Here is a 22,221-nt window from a genome sequence, read left to right on the forward strand (position 1 = left end):
TAATTCTGTAGCTAGTCTCCAACCTTCCAAACCATAGTATTTACTCCTGCCTTCTTGCTTGTTTAGACATCTCTCAGTCTAATTATAAATACAAGGATGGTGCAAATATGAAACCTAAAAATGGAACAATGTAGATGGACTTGAACACTGATTAGAAATGGTAGGAATAGGGGCCTCCCTCGTGGTGCAAGGAGTTAAGCACTGCACTATGAAGCAATCCAAAGCCTCTGCAGAAAGTTCAATCCCCAGCCTGCCAGGGAGCAGCCCACATGGCGCAGCAGACCTCTCCGGTCTCGCCCGCTGCTCCCCTCAGCAGTGTATTTCAGTCAGTCTGCCTGTTCTGTTCCCCGCTCTGTCTGTGGTGAATCCTCTCACCCCCCACATCTCTGGCCTGTACCCCAGCTCTTGTATGCAAAAATAAATAAATCTTTAAAAAAAGAAAAGAAAAGAAATGGTAGAAATGGTAATATATTTTGTTCTTGTACCATGGTAGCAGGAGAATTTATTGATATTCAATGTATAAAATTACCTTTGACTTCAAGTGTGTGTATCCAAATATATAACCATGAAGAGAATGAGAAAAACAATAAAATATTTAGACTTGGGTTAACATTTTAATCCAAGTCCATTATGATGAAGATGGAGGAGGAGAGAGTCTAAAAGACTAACTCATCTTTATAAAACTGCAGTTAGCTATTTTGATATAATGAAAATTTAAAAATTAAATTCTACTGCTTTAATACTAAGAGAAGACTGAAATGTAATTTTGAAAACTTCTCCCACGCTTTCATTTAAAAATGTTTTATACTGTCCATAATTAAAAGTAATCCTCATATGTGGTCATTTATATTTTTTTACTTAGAATTAAATTGTGAGTTTTAATGACTTTAAACAATTAAGAAAAGGTTAGAAGATGTACCATTTGAAATTCAAATTTGATAAAAATTTGTGATGAATTCACTTCTTGGCCATATTGGAGTTGACCTTGACATCCTTTTGGATTTACAGTCTTCCAGTTGAACTTTGTCTTTCCTCCTCAGCTTTCCTTAGCTGGGACATGCTGAGATTTAAAAATCTGCATGAAAAACATTCTTCTGCTTGATTTTTTCTCTCTTCTTCCTTGCTCACTTCTGTTTGGTGATGCTAAATACCTGTTCTGGAAACAAAAACCCTTATGGTCACTAAAACTTGATTATAAATGAATCTCTAGAACTGAGTTCATTGAAATCATTTTCTACAATATGGAAATTTAGCAAAAGAGCTAAAATTTGGCCAGCATTTTGTCATGTTTTAATAATACTTTAAGAGGTTCTGTCTGTCCACATTTGGACTAGATAAAGAAATAAAGTACAGAAACATTGTCAGAAGCCTTTTCTGTTTACATGAGTAATACCAGAAAATCTCATGTGACAGAGAGCTCTTATGGGATTTTGGAGCTCTCCAAGTTCAAGAAATAGTTCCAAAAAACTGATGGGACCTTAAATATTAGAATAAACTTAACTGAAGTGACTAATTGTATTTCTTGTCCATTGTCCACTTGGCTAAGACTTATGTCCTTCTGGGGTTGCCATTTCCCTACAGCTAGACATTATTTGGCACTCAATAAAATACTTTTAAAAATTAAGCCACCTGCTTAATGATTCTTCTGAATATCTTCCAAAGTATTCTTTTAGAGGTTTTGTATAGTCATCTATTCCCCTGGAAATTGAGAATTTTACCTAGAGTTTCAGGACCACAAATGTCATCTAAAAGACCTACAATTCTCTTTTCATGGATTTTTTTTCTCATTCCAGCTAGGGGAAAATTTGTCCACCATTAAAGAACTTTCCAGAGGGATTTCCACAAGCAATTAAAACATTTAACAACTCTCCCTGCCCTGAAAATCTGCTTATATCTAGCAAAACCCTTCTTTTTTTAAGGTTTGTCAAATCAGCCGGGATCCATTCTCTGAGATTGAGCCGCTTCTCTGTTTTCTACATAGTCACCTTTCTCAAGCTTTTGGCGTTTTCTTTTCAAGTTATACAATCATTTTAAAATCCTTTATTTCAGTTTTATCTAGACCCCATCTAGCTGAAACCACTTCCATCCTCTTTTGAAGGAGAAAATATGCTAATATTGAAAGACTGCTGGTAAATCCATATATTTGAGGGACTTGAACAAGCTGCATGGATTTCTCCATCAGGTTTCTCAACTCTCTCATTAACACTTAATAAAATAATTCATGGATGGTTTGGAAGAGGAATATGGCCTGTCTGAGATGATATGACTTACAGTGTATACCTAGGGGGAAAAAGTAGTTTAAAAAGAAAAAGAAAATACCATTAAAATGGTCCAAAAATCCTGTTTTCATTTAAGGATAGAGCTGCTTCTCCCAGTGGATGCATAATATATTATTTATATAAAGTGACCATCAGGTTTTTGGCTCTTATTCCATTTGGAGCATATATAGTATGACAGTCTCCTTGGCTTATTGTTGTAGATATGGCTATTTTTAATATATTACTTTTGTCTTTTTTCATGCTTGCTTACATCTGTTGTTATGAAAACTGACAAATTTTTTAAACATAAAAGAAGTGATGGAGAAAGTGATGGTAGGAGACAAACAACATTTCAAAGGAATGTGAGGTGAAGAAACAAAAGCAACGTCATCATGGAGGGAAACCATAAAGAACTTCTGCAGAATAGATGAGATGGAGGGTCAGAACAGATGTCTATAGGCACATTGAAAGAAATGGTCATGCGGCTACATATAGCATTTCTAAGTTGGAAGGAGCAAAGTATATTGTTCCACTGAATTATTTAAACATTTTAAGCTGCATTTTTCACACCTGTGACATGGGGGTGGAACTCTCCTTAAAAGATTGTTAGGCTTCACTAAGATAATATATATGAGGGGTCTAGCCCTATGCTTGATAAATAGTGTATGTTCAATACATAATGCAGAGTCAGGGCTTGATAACTGTTTGTTTTTTTTTTTTAAGTTTTATTGGAATACAGTCAGCTACATTCAATTATGAATTGTCTTTGTTGTTTTTACACTGTAAGAGCAGGTTTGAGGAGTTTGAAGGATTGTCATGTGGCCTATATACCTAAACTATTTTACTATCTGGGTTTTCAACAGAATAGTTTGCCAGCCCCTGGAATAATGGCAACAATTTTGATATATACACTATTCTACAGACTTGACTTATTATCCAGTTCAATTTTCTATCTATTGTATTGCAGTAATACCTGCTGGCTACCATTCTTTTGGCCAAGGCTCTGATTTTCCATTTGTCACAATCTAAAGTTAACCTGTTTTGCTTGCTTTTCCACGTAGCATTAAATGGTTAATTGGTTCATTTCACCACCAGGTGGCCTCCTATACCCTATTGTGCTTCTGGGACCCACAGGAAAGCATTGAGGGAGCCTGATACGCTTGCAACTTGGGCTACTATTCTGTTCTTATTACTACTTGTTGGGCGGCTAGACTGCACTGAAATTACTTTGTAAACCTGAAATTTTATGTTTGGTCCTGAAACATAAGTTCACACTGACCTTTTAAAAATATGAATTCTAAATCAGAGTTAGAAACAGTTAAAACAAGAATACTTAAATGCATAGTCAACACACCCAAACATACTTACCTCAAAGTGGACTTTTTGCAGATGCTTAGCTAATCACTTTAAGAGTGTTATGATAACTTATATATATATGCAGTATTAACTGATTTTGAGCATTTTCAGGAAAAGACAAAGACCACTGTCAGCTCAGCTCTACCTGTATTCATTTCTCTTGCAGAACATGGATGGACTTCATCTCAGTGCCCCAGTTTCTGTGTTATTTTATTCTTTGGATCCCCTTTCGAGGTTTTTTTTCCTTATCTTTTTTTATCTTATTTTAAACTTTACCAAAGAAGGGAAGATTGGAAAGCCATATGGTAAAACTCTAAAGAAGGAGGATTCTCCTAGAGCAGCAACTCATTTTCTCTCAAGATACCTTTTTTTCATCTGTAAAATGAAGGGGATGAACTTGGTGGCTCTAACGTCCTTTACAACTTCAGTAGTCTCACTTTGGTGAAAAAGTCAGATTGTTCAGTAATTGGTTTTACATAAGAAATATGGCAAAATCAGAATTTTAAGGACGCAGTTTCAAAGGCTAAAGAAACACACTGATCAGTAAATATAACTTTTTTGAAAACTACCATAAAAAGTGTGTCATTTTTAAATGTCACATGATTTTGGGGTCATTTCTTTTAGTAATAAATACCTACTTTATGAGTATTCTTAGACTAACCTTTTCTTTTTGTTTTACTTTTATTCAGTGTGATTCTCAACAGTGTCTTTTGCTGATTCTGTCATGGACATTCAGCTTTCTCTTTGATGTCTCATTTTCCACACGTTTTTAATTTCCTACGTTTTTCTTTAGGTAGAATCATCAAATGTGCCTCAGTTTTTTTTACAGCGTGTATCAGATATATTCACTTATATTTTATTGAAATTGGATCATTTCATATCATTTAAACAATCTGTCCTTACCTTCTGCTCGTATTGTGGTACGCACATCACTGGTTTGTATTTGAATTGTCACATTGGATGTCATGGCAAATACGACTAAATGCATTTAGCTGTCTATGAGGAAAGGACCAGAATGGTCCCTAGGGCTTTTTAGTAAAGAACAGACTCACATTTGAATTCAAAGTCTACCCTGGGAGACCTGGTGACAGGCAATCACTCTAATTCCAAATTCCCTACTGGGGCTACTTCTCTGGAGATCTATCTAGTTACAGGCAGATTCATATTTGCTTGGGGAAATATTGACTACATATTTTTTATTCTTTGTAAACTCTACTAATTAATATCAAATCCAACTAATAAATTTGTGAAATTGTATCACTTTATATATGCCTAAGCACAAAAACATTCCCTACCTTTATTCTCTTTCTGACATATAGTTTTAAAATTTTATATGTCCATAAATCATAATATATTAAGAATTAAAGGACTAATAATTCTACTTCTACTTTAAAAGTAAGGAGGAGTAACGAATGATGCCATTAGTCACAAAATGAAGATGAGACAACAAATACTTGTTAGGTTTTACTGTGTGATACAGAGAACAAAATGGAAAGAAGGTTATCATTTTCCTTAAGTAATTTATAATCCACTTAGAAAGGTAAAATCAAAACATGAAATAACACCAAAGATAGCAAATTTGTGTGGTACAAGAAAAAGAAAAGTGTTGGTCTTCTTAAAAAGTCTTCATAGAAAAAATGAGATTTGAACTGGGCTTGCTGGATAGGATTTAAATAAACAGAATGGAAATAGATACACTGCAGAAGAATGCAATAATGGTAAAAAAAAATCTCAGAGTTTATTAGTTTGACATGTTCTAAGACTTTACCAAAACTGAGAAGACACTAGAGAAGTATAACAAGTGGCAAATCATGGTAACTTCCATTCACATAATCATTGAAAGTCAACAAAAGGCAAGGTTTTTGTTTTTGTTTTTGTTTTTTTCCTATTGAACATTGAATCCTAAAGTCATTGTTTCATTTAGTGGAGGGAAGTTATACATAAATATACAAACAAGTGGCATAAAAGAGAAAGAAGTTATGCTCAAGGTCATATATTCTTAGCATACAACATTTGGATCAGGTTTGAACAAACATTTGTATATAATACTTATTATGTAATGGGAATTGTTCTAGGATCTTTGCATATATTAGCACATTCAATCCTCACAGCAGTCTTGTGAAAGAAGTATTAATATTATTCCCCAGATGAACAACTAAGGCACATAAAATTACAGTTAGTAAGCTATGCAAGCAGTTTTAAAATGGGCAGTTTAATCTTATATTTTTAATTTTTTTTTTTAGGTCAGTCTCCTTGAATAGTTGATTCATAAATTAAAATGTTTGTCATGGTTCCTTTTCTGTTACCTTGTTTATAAAACTTAGTGATTAAATGGGTATATGTATGTATGATTTAAGAAGCAGCATTATTGGGTAATACCAACCTGCATGTTCCCTCCTCTCTTCATTAAGAAAAATAGTAATGTCTTGATTTATGTTTTCAAAAATATAACTCTATGTGTGTATTACCTTTGCAATGACTCTACCCAAATAAATGTGACTTACTTTATTCACGAATGCAGCCAGACAACAATTGCAATGCCTCATTTCTAAGGGGATAATAAAAACTAATAGGAGGGCCTCCCCCGGCGGCGCAGCGGTTGAGCGCTGGGTTGCGAAGCTGTCCACGGCCTCTGCGGTGCCGGTTTGATCCCCGGCTGCTCCCCGGCCACCGGAGGAGGGTCCCACATGGCGCGCAGACCTCTCCTGCCGCCCGCTGCTCCCCTCAGCAGTGTACTTTGGTCCTTCTGCCTGCTCTGCTCCCCGCTCTGGCTCTGGTGAATTCTCTCACCCTCCCGCGCTTCTGACTGTACCCAGTGCATGTATAAACAAACAAACAAACAAATAAATAAATAAAAACATGCCTCTATTTAAAAAAAAAAAAAAAAGAGTAAAAACTAATAGGAAATTTGCAGTCTCACTTGGAAATAGGAAATTGACCCAAAAAATCTTATTACAAAAGTCATGTGTGTTAAAATTGAAGACTTTTATTTTTTTAATGGAACATTTTACATAGAGGTCTGAATTTTTTACAAACATGATCTATTTACTTCTTCAATAATGCTGAGTATAAGTGGCAAGTATATTATGGTCCCTGTTTTACAGATTGGATGACTATGGAAATACGAAACAACTTCTCTTAGATCATATAGCAGGTACTGAGGGTGAATGCCTGTGAAGGGGTTTCCTATCAATGGTGCTTAGGGAAAATCTGCAAAATCACAAGTTTAGTAGCTATTTCTTCTTGAAAAGTTATCCTTCGTTGTGACTGCAATTTGTGATAATTAGCTGCATCCTGGTACTTCAGCCCTCTTTGTTTCAGTTTCTTCTTACTGATTTTTTTCCACCCTTACTCAAATCTCTTTGTCATCATTGTCATATTCTTCTGATTATTTCAGGAAAGTCATTCATTGAAGACATCTCTCTAGCTGTAATTTCCTACTTCTGCAATACACTTTATTTTTATGTAGTGTTTATGATTTATTCTCTGCAGATTAGTTATTGTTTCCATTATACATTTAAACCTTTGTAATTTCCTCTTTTTACTTATTACTTTCTCTCCACCAATTGATGAATTTCCTTCACTTAGTTCTCCAGAGTTTCACTCTTTCCTCTTTCTTTTCTCATCACTCTTGTGAATGTTACACAAACACATGCTGACAGGCACATACACACAGTATTTCTCTTTGATGGAACTTTTATAATAAACTTCTTTGAATGCTTACATTGGGCTCCCTTAAATAGCTGAGAAAATGCTAAAAACAGTTATCATATAAAGGATTGCTCTTTATAGTCTCAGTTTATGCAAATGTTCACCTATACCCTAGAACTTCTAGAACCATCATTCTTTGAGCAACAGACATGACTATCATTGAGAACTCTCCTATCTGTCCTTGATTCTCAACCTCACGCTATTTAAAATCTATAGAATTTTGGAGGAAGATCCTACAGCAAGGTATATATGGCCAGAGAAATCACAACATTTGGGTTCTTAAGTGTGTTTTAACCTATCCAAAATGACTTAATGGCATTCTGGACTTTATTTACATTATACTGCTAGGGGTCCACCAATTTCCTCAGACCTTTGGACTGATAGTTAAAGATACATTTTCAAAAATAATAGAATAGCCTAGCAAACTAAGCAGAAATTCCTCCAGAAAATTCAATTGTGGGTTTTAGTACTATCTTACTGACCTTGGGCAAGTCACTTCACTTCTATGTATCACTTTTTACTCCGTAAAACAGAAGCAATATTACTAACTTTCCCCATGGGCTTGCTGTAGAAGGAAAAAGAAAACAATCCACTGAAATGATAGTCAAGCTTTCTGAAACTAGTCCAGCAAAGAGTGCTTAAAGCTTAACATCTGAGATCTCTAAACTTTATTTTCTTAAAATCTCTCTTTGGCAAATATGAACATGTGCTTCAAAGAAATATAAAAAGAAGAGGTGGAACAGAAAGGTTTTTATGTTGATAGCAGAATAGCATTGAAACTAGAAATTGAACTCAGCCTCTTGCATCCTGATCAAATATTATTGCTATGAGAAAACACTGAACTCATAAAAGGTATCCTTAAATATTTAAAGAGCTGCTGTCACTATCCTCTTTTCTTTGATACAATTTATAGAAGCTTTTCTTATGTTAACCATTCCTGGACATAGGAAACAATTAACTTTGTCCACAGTTTCTGTTTAAAAATTGGCAATAATATTTCCATATTACATATTTTTACCAAATAAGTTTTATACTGAGAATGAAATTCAAAGATAAATAAGGCAATCACATGTTACTCATTTCTGTGTACTAATATTGTCCCTGGCATATATTCCAACATCTTATACAGGATTATCTGGTCTTTCTTTTGGTAGAAATTCAAATGGCTAAATGTTTTCCACCTACCTTCTACATTTAAGCCACATTGGTAATAGTTTCAGTGGATAATGGGTGGACAGTAAATGGTCCCTAACCATATATACCTCACTGCAAAAACTTTTAATCTAGTTCTGAAACCACAGTCATCCTCCTCTGATCTGAAGACACCAGAGTATCCTCAAAAAGTTTCCTAAGGCATCAAATATTTTATTACACAGGAAGTTGGGCCATCACCCAAAAAGATTTCATAACATTATAGATCTGTTAAGATTATAAATGTGAAACCCCTTTGAAAAGTTAAAGGCACCTTACAAAGAAAAAGTCATGTATGTCATTTCCATTGGTGTTTTGGGAATAGACAACCCTGAATTCTTTGCTTGACTTTGTCTTAACATCTATTCTCACTAGTTGAGTCCTGGGAATGCTTCTCAGTGCTGTAGTCCTTTGTCCCCAGGAAATGCCCATTTGCACTAAACTTGAAAAGATAGTTTTTGATGATTACAGTTTGCGATGTATTGGTTTCAGCCTTCATTTAGTCTTCTTAGTGATTCTCATAGGTTTCCAAAGTCACCATGTTCTGCAGCAATATTGTTTTTGATAAACTACATGACTACAGTGTTCCACCTCTCATTTTTCTTGTCATCCTCAAAGAAAAAACAAGATATTCTTTTTGAAGAAACATCAACAGAGTTAACATAAGAAATATATAGTCTCTTTCTTATGAAATTAGTTTGGCATTAGTTTTGAGGTACGCAACATCTTGGCAACTGCTTTGGTTTAAAACTCTACATGATTTGAGAAAAGCACGTTTCAGAATGTTTAATTCAGCAATACAAAAGGCACTAATGAAATATGCATGTATGAATTTTATATCATATTAGTTCCCTCTTTCTTGAAATCTGAATAAAAGCCAAACATCTGGATTACGTTTGAAAAGCCTGAATTTCCAATTTTCAGAGAGATTCAATCTATTTTGACATTGCACACTTAGCCTTAACATTTACAGTGTGCTATTAACATTAGTTGCAATTGTAAAAAAAAAAAGTCCATATTTAAACAAACTTGGTGCATCCTAATGCTAAAAATATATCTATATCTGAAATGGCTGCTGCTGCTGCACAACTGTATACCTCCATAGTTTAGGCTTCATCAGCATTTCTATTATAAATAACTTGCATTGAACAGAACTGTAATTCAACTATAAAGATATGGGATAAGCTTTGATATATAAATTCTCCTATAGTTGTATACTAAAACAACAAATAGCAGTTCATGTATCACTTAGTTTGAGAAACTATTCATTGGCTCAGTTTTTTCTGAAGGTCTCAACTGTTTGAGGTACTCCATGGTTGAACAAAAAGGCATAGCCCTCAACCTCGGAGAGTCTATTCTTCCAATTTATAAGACAAGTAAAATTTCTTTTCTTACAGATGCTTGTGTAGATTTGAGCAACTAGATTAAAGGCAAGGGAATATTTATAGTCATAATTTAGGAGAGTAAATGGAGATATCAATGTTTTGTCTCATTTTATTATCACAGTTTATTTAAGACATGGCTAGTCAGTTGAGTTTTAGGGGGTGAGGCATGAAGTTCTGTGTCTACATAAGCAATCAGGAAAGACAGAAGTATATGATGTTGTGTTTGAAGTTTGTATAAAAGTAAACCTTCAGTGGACTTTACTACACCTGTTTTTTCTAGATTTTTTGTCATATATTAGATGAATCTTGTTCTTTGTGACATGACATATGGGAAACAGCAAAAACCAGGAATTTCCATTTTCAGTTCTTACTTGATTTATAAAAAAGAAATAAATCCATTAAATTATATAGTAGTACCCAATTAAACAAAAATAGATGTGTTTGAAGGAGTTTATTTAGGTTAGCAGATAGGAAACAAAAGAAATGGTCATTTAATATTGGAAATCTTTTAAAAGAGATGACTGAGTTTCATTACATTAATTGCCACTCTTCATGTCTTTTTTTCTATCTTACATTGCATACTCTAACAGATATTACATAATTGTGTAACTATTCTTACTATGTGCTGACATGACATTACGACAGCCCTGATATGGTACATCATAATGAAACCGTAATTAGAACAGTCATGATGTATTATGGCAATGATCCACATCGTCACTGAAGTACTTTGGAATGCGCAGAAAACCCATTGAGATGTGCAGATTTTCAACATAATACAGCACAACCATGAAGTTTCATTGCATGGAGGAGAAATTGCCATTATGCCCACACTGCTGGCAACAAGGATTATAACATATTTCTTAAATATCTGTTAGAGAAAGTTCTCAACTGATGGAAGAAAACTTTTGAGTGTGGCTTTTTGTAACAGTTATTTCTATAAAGAAATCTACAGAAAAGACCTTGTTGAAATATAGACCTAACTGCATACATTCTATAGAAATTTCCTATAAAATATTTATCAAAAAGGGATCTGAAAAGTTTCATTTACTACTTCAAATTCAATGAAATGCTTCTCCAAAGTAGGACAGATTGAAGATGGCTTGAGCATTTTCAGTTAACCTTGCCTTTTTCTTTCATTCTCTGTGTCCTATCTTGAGCTTAAGTTATATGGCTTACATTTTATGTGTCTGAGTCTTGTTCCAGCAAGTGACAACTTTTCCTTAACTTTGATGTTTGTTTCAGTCTTAGCATTTTTCTACACATAACAGTATAATTGTTATGGCTGATCTTGTAATAGTGCCCCAAAGAAGCTGAAATTTTTGAAACAGGACTTATAGACTCTATTTTTAAGACCATTCCTCAGACAATGACACATTATCCCATAACAGAACACAACCAGGTTGACTTTTGGTCTGTCTGGTCAATAGGAACTCACTATCACACATGCTACATTCCTATTTATGCTTCAGTTTCAGCCTTTGATCCCAAACTTGACCTCTGAGGACAGCTGAAATAAATTAATAGTTTTTAATGTAATAGTTCTCTACATATTCAAAATCTGCTAATATGTCCTATTTTCTTTTCTCTCACCTTTAACTCTTACTTACCCCTTACCTGAATACTTCCAGCACCTTCAATAGCTTACTTCTTGGAGGAGTGTGGAATCCTCACCCTAACTAGAATATTCTTCTTTGTACATTTAACCTGTTGTCTTGGTTTCTCTTAGAAAATGGAATACAAGAATCAGGAAAATAGGTTTGAGCCTAGTAAATCACAGTCAAGCTGATCTATGTTGTCTTTCTTATTTTTGACCCTTTGTTTATCTCAATCCAACCAAAAAATCGTGTGTGTGTGTGTGTGTGTGTGTATGAATATATGTATATATTTATATCTACCTTCCACTGTCTGTTGACTCATATGGAACCTAAAAACAATTGAAGCCCGATGACCTCTACTCTTTACTCTTTATGCAGTTTATATATATATATATATATATGCTTGTAAGGGATGGTTATGAACTCTGTCTGGCCAGACATTTGTTATATCTTCTTAGATTTAATATATTATGCCAACATATTTTGTTCCTCTTAAAATCTAAATTCATCATCTAAAATAGGCTTTGTGAAGTTGCCTGCAAACTCATATCCAGACATAGGTTGGCTTGTACAGTGTTCAAAAGTTCTAATTCAACAGATAAAAATTAGAGATTTCACATGAAAATATATAATTCTGACTTCTCAGACACTGAAGTCACGTTTCTGTTATGGGGAAAAGGATGTCCCAAAGCTAATTCCATATAGGCTTTGTGGACTCCACCCCCACCCTAGGTCAAAGTCAAAGACACTGGGAACTCCAAATCCCATCACCACCAAAGGGAAGGTGGCTGGGACCTGAGGGTGGGGTTAAGCAGCCAGGTGGATATAAAAGGCAGACAGGTGGGCTTTGGAGGATCCCCCATTTTTGGCTCTCCACCAGCTCGCAGCGTCTGGCCAGCTCTGAGAGTGACTTTGGGTTTCCAGGTCGTCGGAACGGGTAGGACGCATTAAAGACTTTATTTCCCTATTTTCTCCCTGAGTTGTACATTTTCCTTATTTCCTTTTCTCTTGTAAATAAACCTTTTATTAACCTTTTGTGTGTGTCTGTAGTAGAGTATTCATAAGTCCCTTTAAAGCGCGCGGGTGAGGACCCACAGCCAGGAACCCGTTTAATATCGGGACTGCTCTATAACATTTCCACATGGAAACTGTTGGCAGAGCTGAGTAGTGGTTGCCATTTTAGATGGATCTTACACTTTTCTACCTACCACAATCCACACTTTCTTTTATTTCCCTTTTACTAGGATAAATATTAGTAATTACCACATTTATGCACTTTTTTTTTCAGTAGAGAAAATAGTTCTCTTTTCCCATAACATTAAAGTTAGAATATGAAAAATAGAAAATTATGTATCTGTGTTCAACTCAAGCTTCTTTACATTAGCTGCCAGGTCATAGGGTACTGGAGCTCACTTGTAGAACAGGTCTTTCAATAAAGTCTTTTTGTTGCTTGTAGCTTCCTATATTTCCTTGATGAGAAAAAAAAAAGGTCCCTGCAACACTGAAAGAAAAAATATTATTTGAGTACTTGGTTTTGCTATACCTAATTTTGCTTAACTTTGCAATTTCTAAGAACCTGTTGTTGATAACCTTATTGTATACTGGTTTTGTGAGAGCTGGCTGTTAAATATTCAGGAATTTTCTGAAGGCCTCAAATATTCGAGGAACTCCATGTTTGAACAAAAAAAGGATAGCCCTCATCATTCCAATCATGGGTAGCTTGGCGTCTGTGGTGGGAATAATATTTCCACTAGGGAAATCAGCAAATACAAATCAGGGCTTTTGTTTTTGTTTTCTCAGTGAGCCAGTTTACCACCTACAACACTTCCTGTTGGCATTTGAATTTATGATCTCTAAGCTAAAGTATTTATTATTCTTTATTGATCAATGAAGTTAGTATAACTCTGGCAATCTGATCATCCTGCCATATACATATTTTACTTACATATGTCACTAATAAAAATATTCAATAAGAACAGACCAAAGAAGGGCCCCATGGTATATTATATCCATTAAACAGTGATCTTAACATATGGTTATTCAACAGGTTCTCTGCAAAACTCCTTGTATTTCAGTACTTCTAAATGATTCCATGTATTTGCTTACTTTATGTTTACAAAAACCTAATAGAAGAACATACACCTGATCCAGAAATTCACTTTCTTGCTTGTAGGAATTTAAGTCATTAGATTTTGGTGTATGTTCTTAACAATTTAATTATATTTAAAATCTGGTCAGTAGTGTAGTAAATAACTGGTATTGCCCCAAAATTGCATCGAGGAAGTAATAGGATTGAATTTCTACACAAGTTGACACTCAATTAAAATTTCCATATATTCAATGAGTTAGTCAGTTCTTGACCAGCTGGAAAGCTAGAACAAATGCCTTTCTCCAAAGCTGATCCCTCCAAAGCTGATCACTTCAAACCATGTAAAATTTATAATAAAGTCAAATCAAGATTCAATGCATCTTGAGTTTGGTTTATTAAATAAAGAGCAAAAGCAAGAAATAAAACAGAGCATCATGATATTTCATCCTTCAATTCCTCTATTTTTTATTGACACTGGAGGAAAAAATAACACATTAAAACCTCCTTACTGAATTACTGTCCTAAACCAATAGATCCATGGGGCTTGTTCAACTAAAAGCCACAACAGACTTTGTAATGCAATGATGTAATCTTGGCTTTGTGTCATTTATATTCAACCTAAAAAAAAAAGAAAAACAATTTTCCTGAATAGACAGGCTGACAACAATATTGTTCGGTGTGGGTTTTTATTTGGATTCCTTCCAAATGTTTCACATGCCTTCACAGTAACACATCATGCTTACGTTTTTTTGGTGGTGGTTTTTTTTTTTTTTTTTGCCTGAATTTCAAAGTTTTCCCCTTTTGCTAGCTTTTTGTTTTTTTTAAGGTCTCAGTTATGTTTGTAAAACTAACCAGCTCCACCACAGAATTAGGATGTATCTTGCAGAGTGCATTCATTTTACTTTTTGCATATTTTTCCTGAGGTCATGTCAAGGTTAGTTTGAATTCCATCCTACATTAAGACTTCTTTCACAGCTATTTAGCTCGGCAGCCTACTCCCCGCTGGGGTCTGCCCCTTGGGCACGTCAAAGCTTCAGACCTGACAAATCACACACAGATGAAGCTGTACAGTTTTTTAAACAGTTTCATCAGTAACTTTTTTTTCTTTCTCACTATCCTCCTTAGTGTTGAGATTTTTTTCTCTGAATTACCATTTCAGGAATGCTGATTTCTATTGGAGATAGTTTGTTTTTACATAAGAGTTGCAAACTAACAATATCATTTATTTTATAGTAAGTCATACTAATAGCTTTTTGTCACTGGGACTAAAAACTAGTGTAACTGTAATTGCATTATTAAATTCTATTTGTAGCAGGAAGCTAAAATGTGTATGTAGTTGGGAAGGTGGTTATCTCACAGAGTTGGCCGGAATCAGAAAAAAATATCAACCATTAAAAATACATCGAGCTTATAACATATTAAGGGTTGAGCCTAGAAATGTTTCTCAAATGGTTAGTAATATGCTCTTATCAGTATTTTAGCAAATTGTAAAACTAATGGTGCAACTCCATTTCCTGTTTAATTGATGAAGTTAAAATGGTTGGTTGCTAATGAGTGTATTAGCAAACAATGTCCCCTTTACAAGCTTAAGTAGATCAGGATTTTTAAAAAGCAGCTTACTGTCCTTATTTTTATATAATGAAAAATATTGACTGTCATAAAATTGCTACATCAACTGAAGAAATGGTGTAATTATTGCTATGTAGTCATTTTGGCAATGTCAAACGACCAGATTATAGTTTTCTCAGTTCTCACATGAGAAAATAGTCATTTTCTTTTACAAACCATAGGCTTTTCATTACATTTTCATCCAGGACAAACAGCACCTTAGATTTTAAATGCAGACTAAGTGAAAAACTTGGAAGTGAGGGGAGAAATATTATTTGAGTGATTTTCCTCTCCTCAGTCCTCTTTTACAGTTAACTCAGTATGAAAAGTACCCAGTGAAGGGTTCTATAAAAGGTTGCTTGGTTCAAGCTAATTAAAGACAGGTCTAAATAGAAAAAGAAAAGAGAAGGGATCAAAGGAATTACATTAGGTGTCAGGACATTGTTTGGGGACATTTTATTTAGATTTTTGCAATTCTATTCCAGGAAAAAACCAAAATTTTAAGTGTCCGCTTGTGCCATAATTCCATATTTGCATTATTTTTGCAATAAGATACATGTCAGCAGGCAAACATCTTGAAAAAATCATTTTGGCATTGGTGCATTAACACATTATGGTGAAAAGAGAGGCTTGTGCTTTTCACGCAGTGCATTTCAGTCTTCAATTAATGTGAAAGCACTACAATGCCTATGCAACTTCTCTTGCCTAGTGGTGCACCATTTATCATTGCAGTTTTACATTGACCTTGACACCCACTTCATTAGAATAAAGATTGTCTACCATTTAGGTTACATTGTTCCTCTGCACAGAGACCCCATGCAAATTTCTGTTCAGATAGAAGAGCTGCGAGGCTGTCAGAGGTCATCTGCATTAAATGATTGCAGCTATTTTCCAACTGCTTCTTTTCATTCTACTCAATTCAGGCTAGGAGGATCAATCAAGTCCTCTGCCTGAAACAGTGGGACTGCTGGGAATATAACTGTTTTTGGTAGTAGTGGATATGCCCTAAACAGTATTAAATATTTAATATAAACTCATTAAAGGCCATGTAAAGGCTTCAGAATAATATTAAATTTATAGAAATATCTAAGGGGCTAAAGAACCTTTTAAAAATAAATAGAAGAATAATAAACAATTTTATAAATTTAGAAAGTATGATTACAATATTCAATAAACTTAGTGACTCTTTTCTATAGGAGTTTTTTTTTTTTCTTTCTCTCTCTACCCTTGACTTGGATAAGGAAGGGATGAGACAGGCAGGCTTAGTTTTCATATGCAGCATTTTACTTGAAACTGATGTGAATTTTTTTCAGTTATTGGTGATTTTATTTTTGTTCTAAACAATGCTTTCTGCTCTGGGTATATTTATTTTAAAAGGTTTAGGTATTTGTTATGTAAAAGAAATGATTGGAGAAGTAAGTTGCCAGGTTTCTGCTTAAGTTTTCTGAGTGATATAATTGGAATTAAATTATTAATGGGAGATACTTTAAAAAAGATTGTTTTATGATCTTCTATTAGGGAATTTGCAATTCATTTTAATATTTGTAGTTTGATTTATATTAAAGATAATGCAATCTATGTCCAATTAACAATACATGGCCAATGTAATGTGATTTCCAGATCATGCAAATGGAATAAGCTAGAAGGGTGGGGGGGGGAGCTCAATTCTTAACCTCAGATGTAATTTGCTGTGTGAGTTCTGGCAATTTTAAATGACATTGCACTTTTTAATTTTTCCAAAGGCTCAGCAGCAAATTTATCCCAATCAAGAAAGCCTATTATTAATTTACAAGGACAATTGTAGGAGTCTTTATAATTTCTCTGTGCAATTATTCACCATAAATTGCTAATGGTAAAAAACAGGGAGTTCGCAAGAAATAACCACAATTATTTGTTTTGGCTTTGAATCCTCTTCTTCAATCTTAAACATCTTCCTGAAATGCTGGTGATACTGGCTCCATGTGAAACATCACATGAATTGTGAGATGCTGGACATTGGTGCTCTGAAAAAGGGGGCAGCACAAGAGATCTGCAAAGACAACACTGGCTTCTAGCAGATTCCTGCACTAGGCATGTACAGCTGAGCTATGGGCCCTGGACTTTCATATAAAGACTCTTTGTTCACCACTGAATGGCATTAGGCATGGACTTGCTGAGGGGCCACCATGAAGCCTCGCATGAGGAGGGCAAACACTAGCCAGAAAACACAATGCGAGAGTCGTAGACAGACACATCCCTGCATTTTTGTGCAAAAATGCATATTTTCACACAATTTTGCCAGTGGTTTGGTCTTTTGGAATATTCCTAGCATATGTTTTCTTGTTGATAGTTTAAAATACATTTTATTTTCTCAGTCCATCTTTCTGCTGTGGGTATATGTATGGAAAAGGGGATTATGCTGGATATACAGGTGTTTGTGTATTACTTTGTACTGGGAAGGATATTCAAACTTGTTAGTCTAATAGCTAGATACTTTTTCTTGCTTTAAGTCTTCCTAACATAAAGTGATACGAAACCAGTTAAAATACGGTGTAAGATGTAAATTCTCAAATCCTGAAGACACATAATCTGACAGCTCTATTCTTATAATTGAGAAAATTCTTTGGTTAAATTCTTGTTTCTAGTAGCCAAAACTTCACTCTCGGCTCAGCAATGTCTGGTCTCTTTTCAGCATAACCAACAGAAGCACCATACAAAAGTCTTACAATGGATGTCTTAATCTCTCTGTGTGCTTTTAGAGCATTATTTTGAATTCCATCATGCTGCCTTTTTTCTTTCCTCTTCTGAAGTTTTATTACAACAGCGGAATTCCCAGGGAGCTTTGGGGGCAAGGTTCACATAATATAGCCCTGAAGTTTTGCTTAGGTGGAATCCATCCCCCAATCCTGGCTATCTTTTGATGATCTTTCTATTTCAAAAGGATTCACTGGGTAGAGTCTTACAGCATTAGCTGTATGTCGTTTATTTTTTATTTTTTTATTTACTAGGTGTGAGCATCTACAACCCTTTCATGATGCTTTCTTTCTCTGACCTCACAGTGACAAGGCATCTTGTTCTTTAACATTGAGGGAGGCAGAAAAATGCTTGAGTTGCTCAATGTGTGCCTTCTATACCAGTTTCAAAATGGCTTATTCTTCTGGTTTCCATGGTGACAATTAACACTGTTTCAAGGCATTGTTCCAGTCTCCATTTGGGCAGAATTTTCGGTGTGATTTTTAACAACAACAACAAAAAAAGGTTTTAGAAGGGAAAAAAGCCTTTAGCATAACTGTCAAAAAAGTTATCTCAATCAAGTCTTCATGCATTTCTAATGATATTTACTTCAGAAATCCCTATTTTTGGTAACTTTGCTTTATAATTCAATTTTTATATTTGTGATTTTAAAAAGTAATCACTGAATAATAATCTCCCAAAAACTTCTTTAATTCTTAGATAAAGCAGTGAGCTAGTATTTGTGCTAGTATTTGAGCTAGTAACTCTATTTTACATTTTCTTTATAAGTTTTTATATACCATGGAGTGGCATTTAGATCAGGAATGGCCTGTGTCTTTAATTTAGACCATTCACATATCTATTAGGAAGCTTCATTAGTCAAAATTGAATTGGCCAAGTAAATACACTTAATAATGTAAATATGCCCTTTCAACAGAGTATATTTTATTTTTGACTAGACAGAATGGTCCACAGCAGGTGCTGTGGGGAAATTAAATACTGGATGCTTATTTACCTTAGCACTCAACAAAAGTCATCTGACTTTAACTTTGCTAATCTCATTTTTGGCTATTGAAGAGTAGTCTATATCATAATATCCCCAGACTGCAGGACACAATGAGGCAGCCTCTGTTCACTTACTCCTTTGGGTGGAATGAATATGAAGATTAAATTATTTTCTCCCACAGGATAAAGTACCCCTTCTGAATAGGATGGCCAAGAACTGATAGAAGTGGTAGTTGATCCTCCATGTTTAATGCTTGTGAAAAGATGTTGAAGAGAAGAACAAAAACTAGTATCAACAAAAAATATGACCTTCTTGGCATTTTTACACATGTAACTTGAAGCCCTAAATCATATCATATTCAACTTTCAAAGTGCTTTGAAAATTAAAATAAATATTTTCACCTTAAATTACATGACATTCTACCTCCTTTTATGCACACACCAAAACATCTAACAATTAGTTGTGTTCCCTCAGTTTTTATAGTTTGAAAGTGCTGTCTTATAAATCATATCTTTCACCAAGCTATGTAATATACTAGGTTATATGGTGATAATGACAGCATACATAGGGACAAGATTTTTTAAATGTTAATAAACTCTTATAATAACTATTTTACCACATTTTGCAGACAAAATTATTTTATTATGTCTAAAATTAAATTAATTGCTTTCTATGTTTTTATTATTACAAGACTAGTTTTAGTCTATCAAGACTATCGTTTTTATGGAATACATCTAAACTGATTTCCCTCTGACTGATCTGCAGGGTAGGCGTTATTCTAAGTTGGGTAAAGAAGGGGTGATGAGCTTGTTATTTGTGAAGGTAATAACTGGTCCAGGCTGCTCCCAGTTAGGTGGACTCTATTGCAAAAGCATTCTTTTGCCTGTCTCAAATACTGGTTCCCCCAATATTGTGTCACAGAAGTCTTACTGAATTAATTATGTAAATCTTTGTCAACTACATCATCTTTAGATGGGAATCTGATTACACAAAGCAGATTGCCCTCTCCTCCAATCATCACTCTGACAAATAAAATACCATCTAGGTTTTATTGTTGAATGTCGAGTCCAGAAAACTCAAGTGGACAGTGTTTTCTATGTCTTGGAGTAATGTGGTCCTGGGAAGTGCCTGCAATTGGAAAATGCAATCAGAATTTCCCATGTATCACAGGCCAAATTCTGAAAGAGCTCTAAAGCAACCCTTGATTTTTTTTCATTATGCATATTCATGTAATTTTGGATACTCTGACACCCTGATCAACATTCATTAATACTATGAAATGCTTTAAATCACCTCATTTAAAACATTTTGTTCTGTGATCCACAAATGACTAACATTTGGAGAAGTTTACATAATACAAATGATGTGCATGTTTAGTGTAAATGAAAGATTAAAATATGAAACTTAAAGTATGCAAACATATGCACGCAAATGCTGAAGATCTATTAACCGAAACAGGGATTTCACACTTTCTTTTCATCTAAGCTGCCTTCCAATTGTATTTTAGTCTGGGTTCTTATATAATATCAGGTTTTCAGGATGAATAAAATCACCCAAGTGCTTGGGCTTATTTTGAACTTGTTGATTTGCTACTGTGCCCAGACTAAAGCTTTTGTTGTTAGATTTAATAAGCTGCTCATGTTAGCTCAAATAGGTCAATGGAGCAATGCTACCATGGATCTCTGTGACCTAACTTCATGCCTCAAAGAAAGACATTTTAGTTTTATTATATTTTGGAAATGTAATAAAAATGTAAAATAGGCTTAATATTTTAACCAGAATCTTGTCTTTTCTACTCAGAGGTGTTTATGTGTATATTTTAAAATATAACCATAGGCTTTTATAGCTGTCTGTAATATCGGATTTTCTAACTATAAAGTTATCCATATTTGATGAGAATCACCATAGTTATTATCATATTAAATAGCTCTTGCGTTATCTCTAGCACAATATATTTTGAGAGAGACTTGCTTGGCAGTTTGTTAGAAGAGTGTATATTGGGGGAGAAGTTTCTATAATCAATTGTGATATTTGGGAACATTTTACAGTATCAATAAAGAAGCATAGATTTGTAACTATTCCCAAAGCACTGGTTTTCTTTTTTCTTTCTTCATGTGCCTCTACTTTTAGGCCATACTCGGTTTTTAAGTAAAAGAAAAATGAAAAATAATGTTAATTAAGAATTCAGGGAAGTTAGAGGATAAGGAGGAAATCATAAGATCTTGAGGGAATATTTTATTTGTAGCACTCTGATACTGGTCTTTTTGGGGTGCAAAGGTGAGATGTGGGCAGCACTGTGAAGCCAAATGTTGATCATAATTTACAGTAACATTAAATCCCCCTAGACCAGATATTTTCCTCTTTGGAATATTTTAAATTAAAGATCAAATGTGTGTGTAAACTTTCATTTAAAAAGACATAAATCTTAGTCACTTAAGTGGAATGCTGTTGATATTTGTATGTATGTAATACATATTTTTAACTGTTTTAAACAATATTCCTTAACTATTCAAGTACTTAGGTTTAGGCTCCCCATCAATTTTGTTGGGTACAAAAACTTTTAATATCCATGAGAATCATGAACTCTGTGCTCAAAGATTTTCTAAGAATACCTGCCTCCCCAATAATCTGTCTTTCTCTCTTCTTGTTTTAGCGATACAGTGTGGAAATGTCCATCAGGGACCTGAAAAAGACGGAGCTACTTAGTAAGGTTGAAGCTTTGAAGAAAGGTGGCGTTTTACTACCAAATGATCTTCTTGAAAAAGTGGATTCAATTAATGAAAAATGGGAACTGCTTGGGGTATTTGCATTTTTATTACTGTTTGTAGGTTATGTGTACATTTTTTGTGTAGTGAAGTATTCTATCTGTCTGATTTCTAATTTGAGGCACAAATATCTCTCTCTTTCAATTCACTACCAACATTTCAAACAAGCTATTCATGTATTATTGGGTGGGGAGAAACACTGCTTTTCCTCATCTGTTGATTTTTTTTTTTTTACTCTGAGCTTGTCTCCTCTCAGATTTTAATAATTTTGGTTCTTTAATACATAAAAAGTAAGTAAAATATGCCATGTATTATGGGTATGCACCAAATCAACTATAATACAGTATATCTGATATACACTGACTGTCATGCTTGAATGACTGTTAATAGAATTTATTCTGAAGGTACATGTTAGAGACATCCACTGTTTAACTATTTACTGTACTCTTCAGATGAAAAGTGGACTTGTCACCACAGCTTTCAAGTCACACTTAAGGCACCAAAACAAAGATGCAAATTTGACCCAAATCTGAATTGCAGAA

General features: G+C 34.3%; 1 protein-coding gene across 1 annotated transcript in view; it reads left to right on the forward strand.

The window, feature by feature from the left end:
- The window catches only part of AKAP6 (A-kinase anchoring protein 6), a gene marked incomplete at its 3' end in the record, with an annotated part of 338,178 nt that overhangs the window by 241,978 nt on the left and 73,979 nt on the right, over positions 1–22,221 (forward strand). The window contains exon 9 of the mRNA XM_084241293.1: positions 21,568–21,714. Within this exon, the coding sequence (XP_084097419.1) occupies positions 21,568–21,714 (147 nt within the window). The remainder of the gene's footprint in view (positions 1–21,567; positions 21,715–22,221) is intronic.

Source organism: Talpa europaea, assembly GCF_964194135.1.
Source record: "Talpa europaea genome assembly, chromosome: 8".
NCBI lineage: Eukaryota > Metazoa > Chordata > Mammalia > Eulipotyphla > Talpidae > Talpa > Talpa europaea.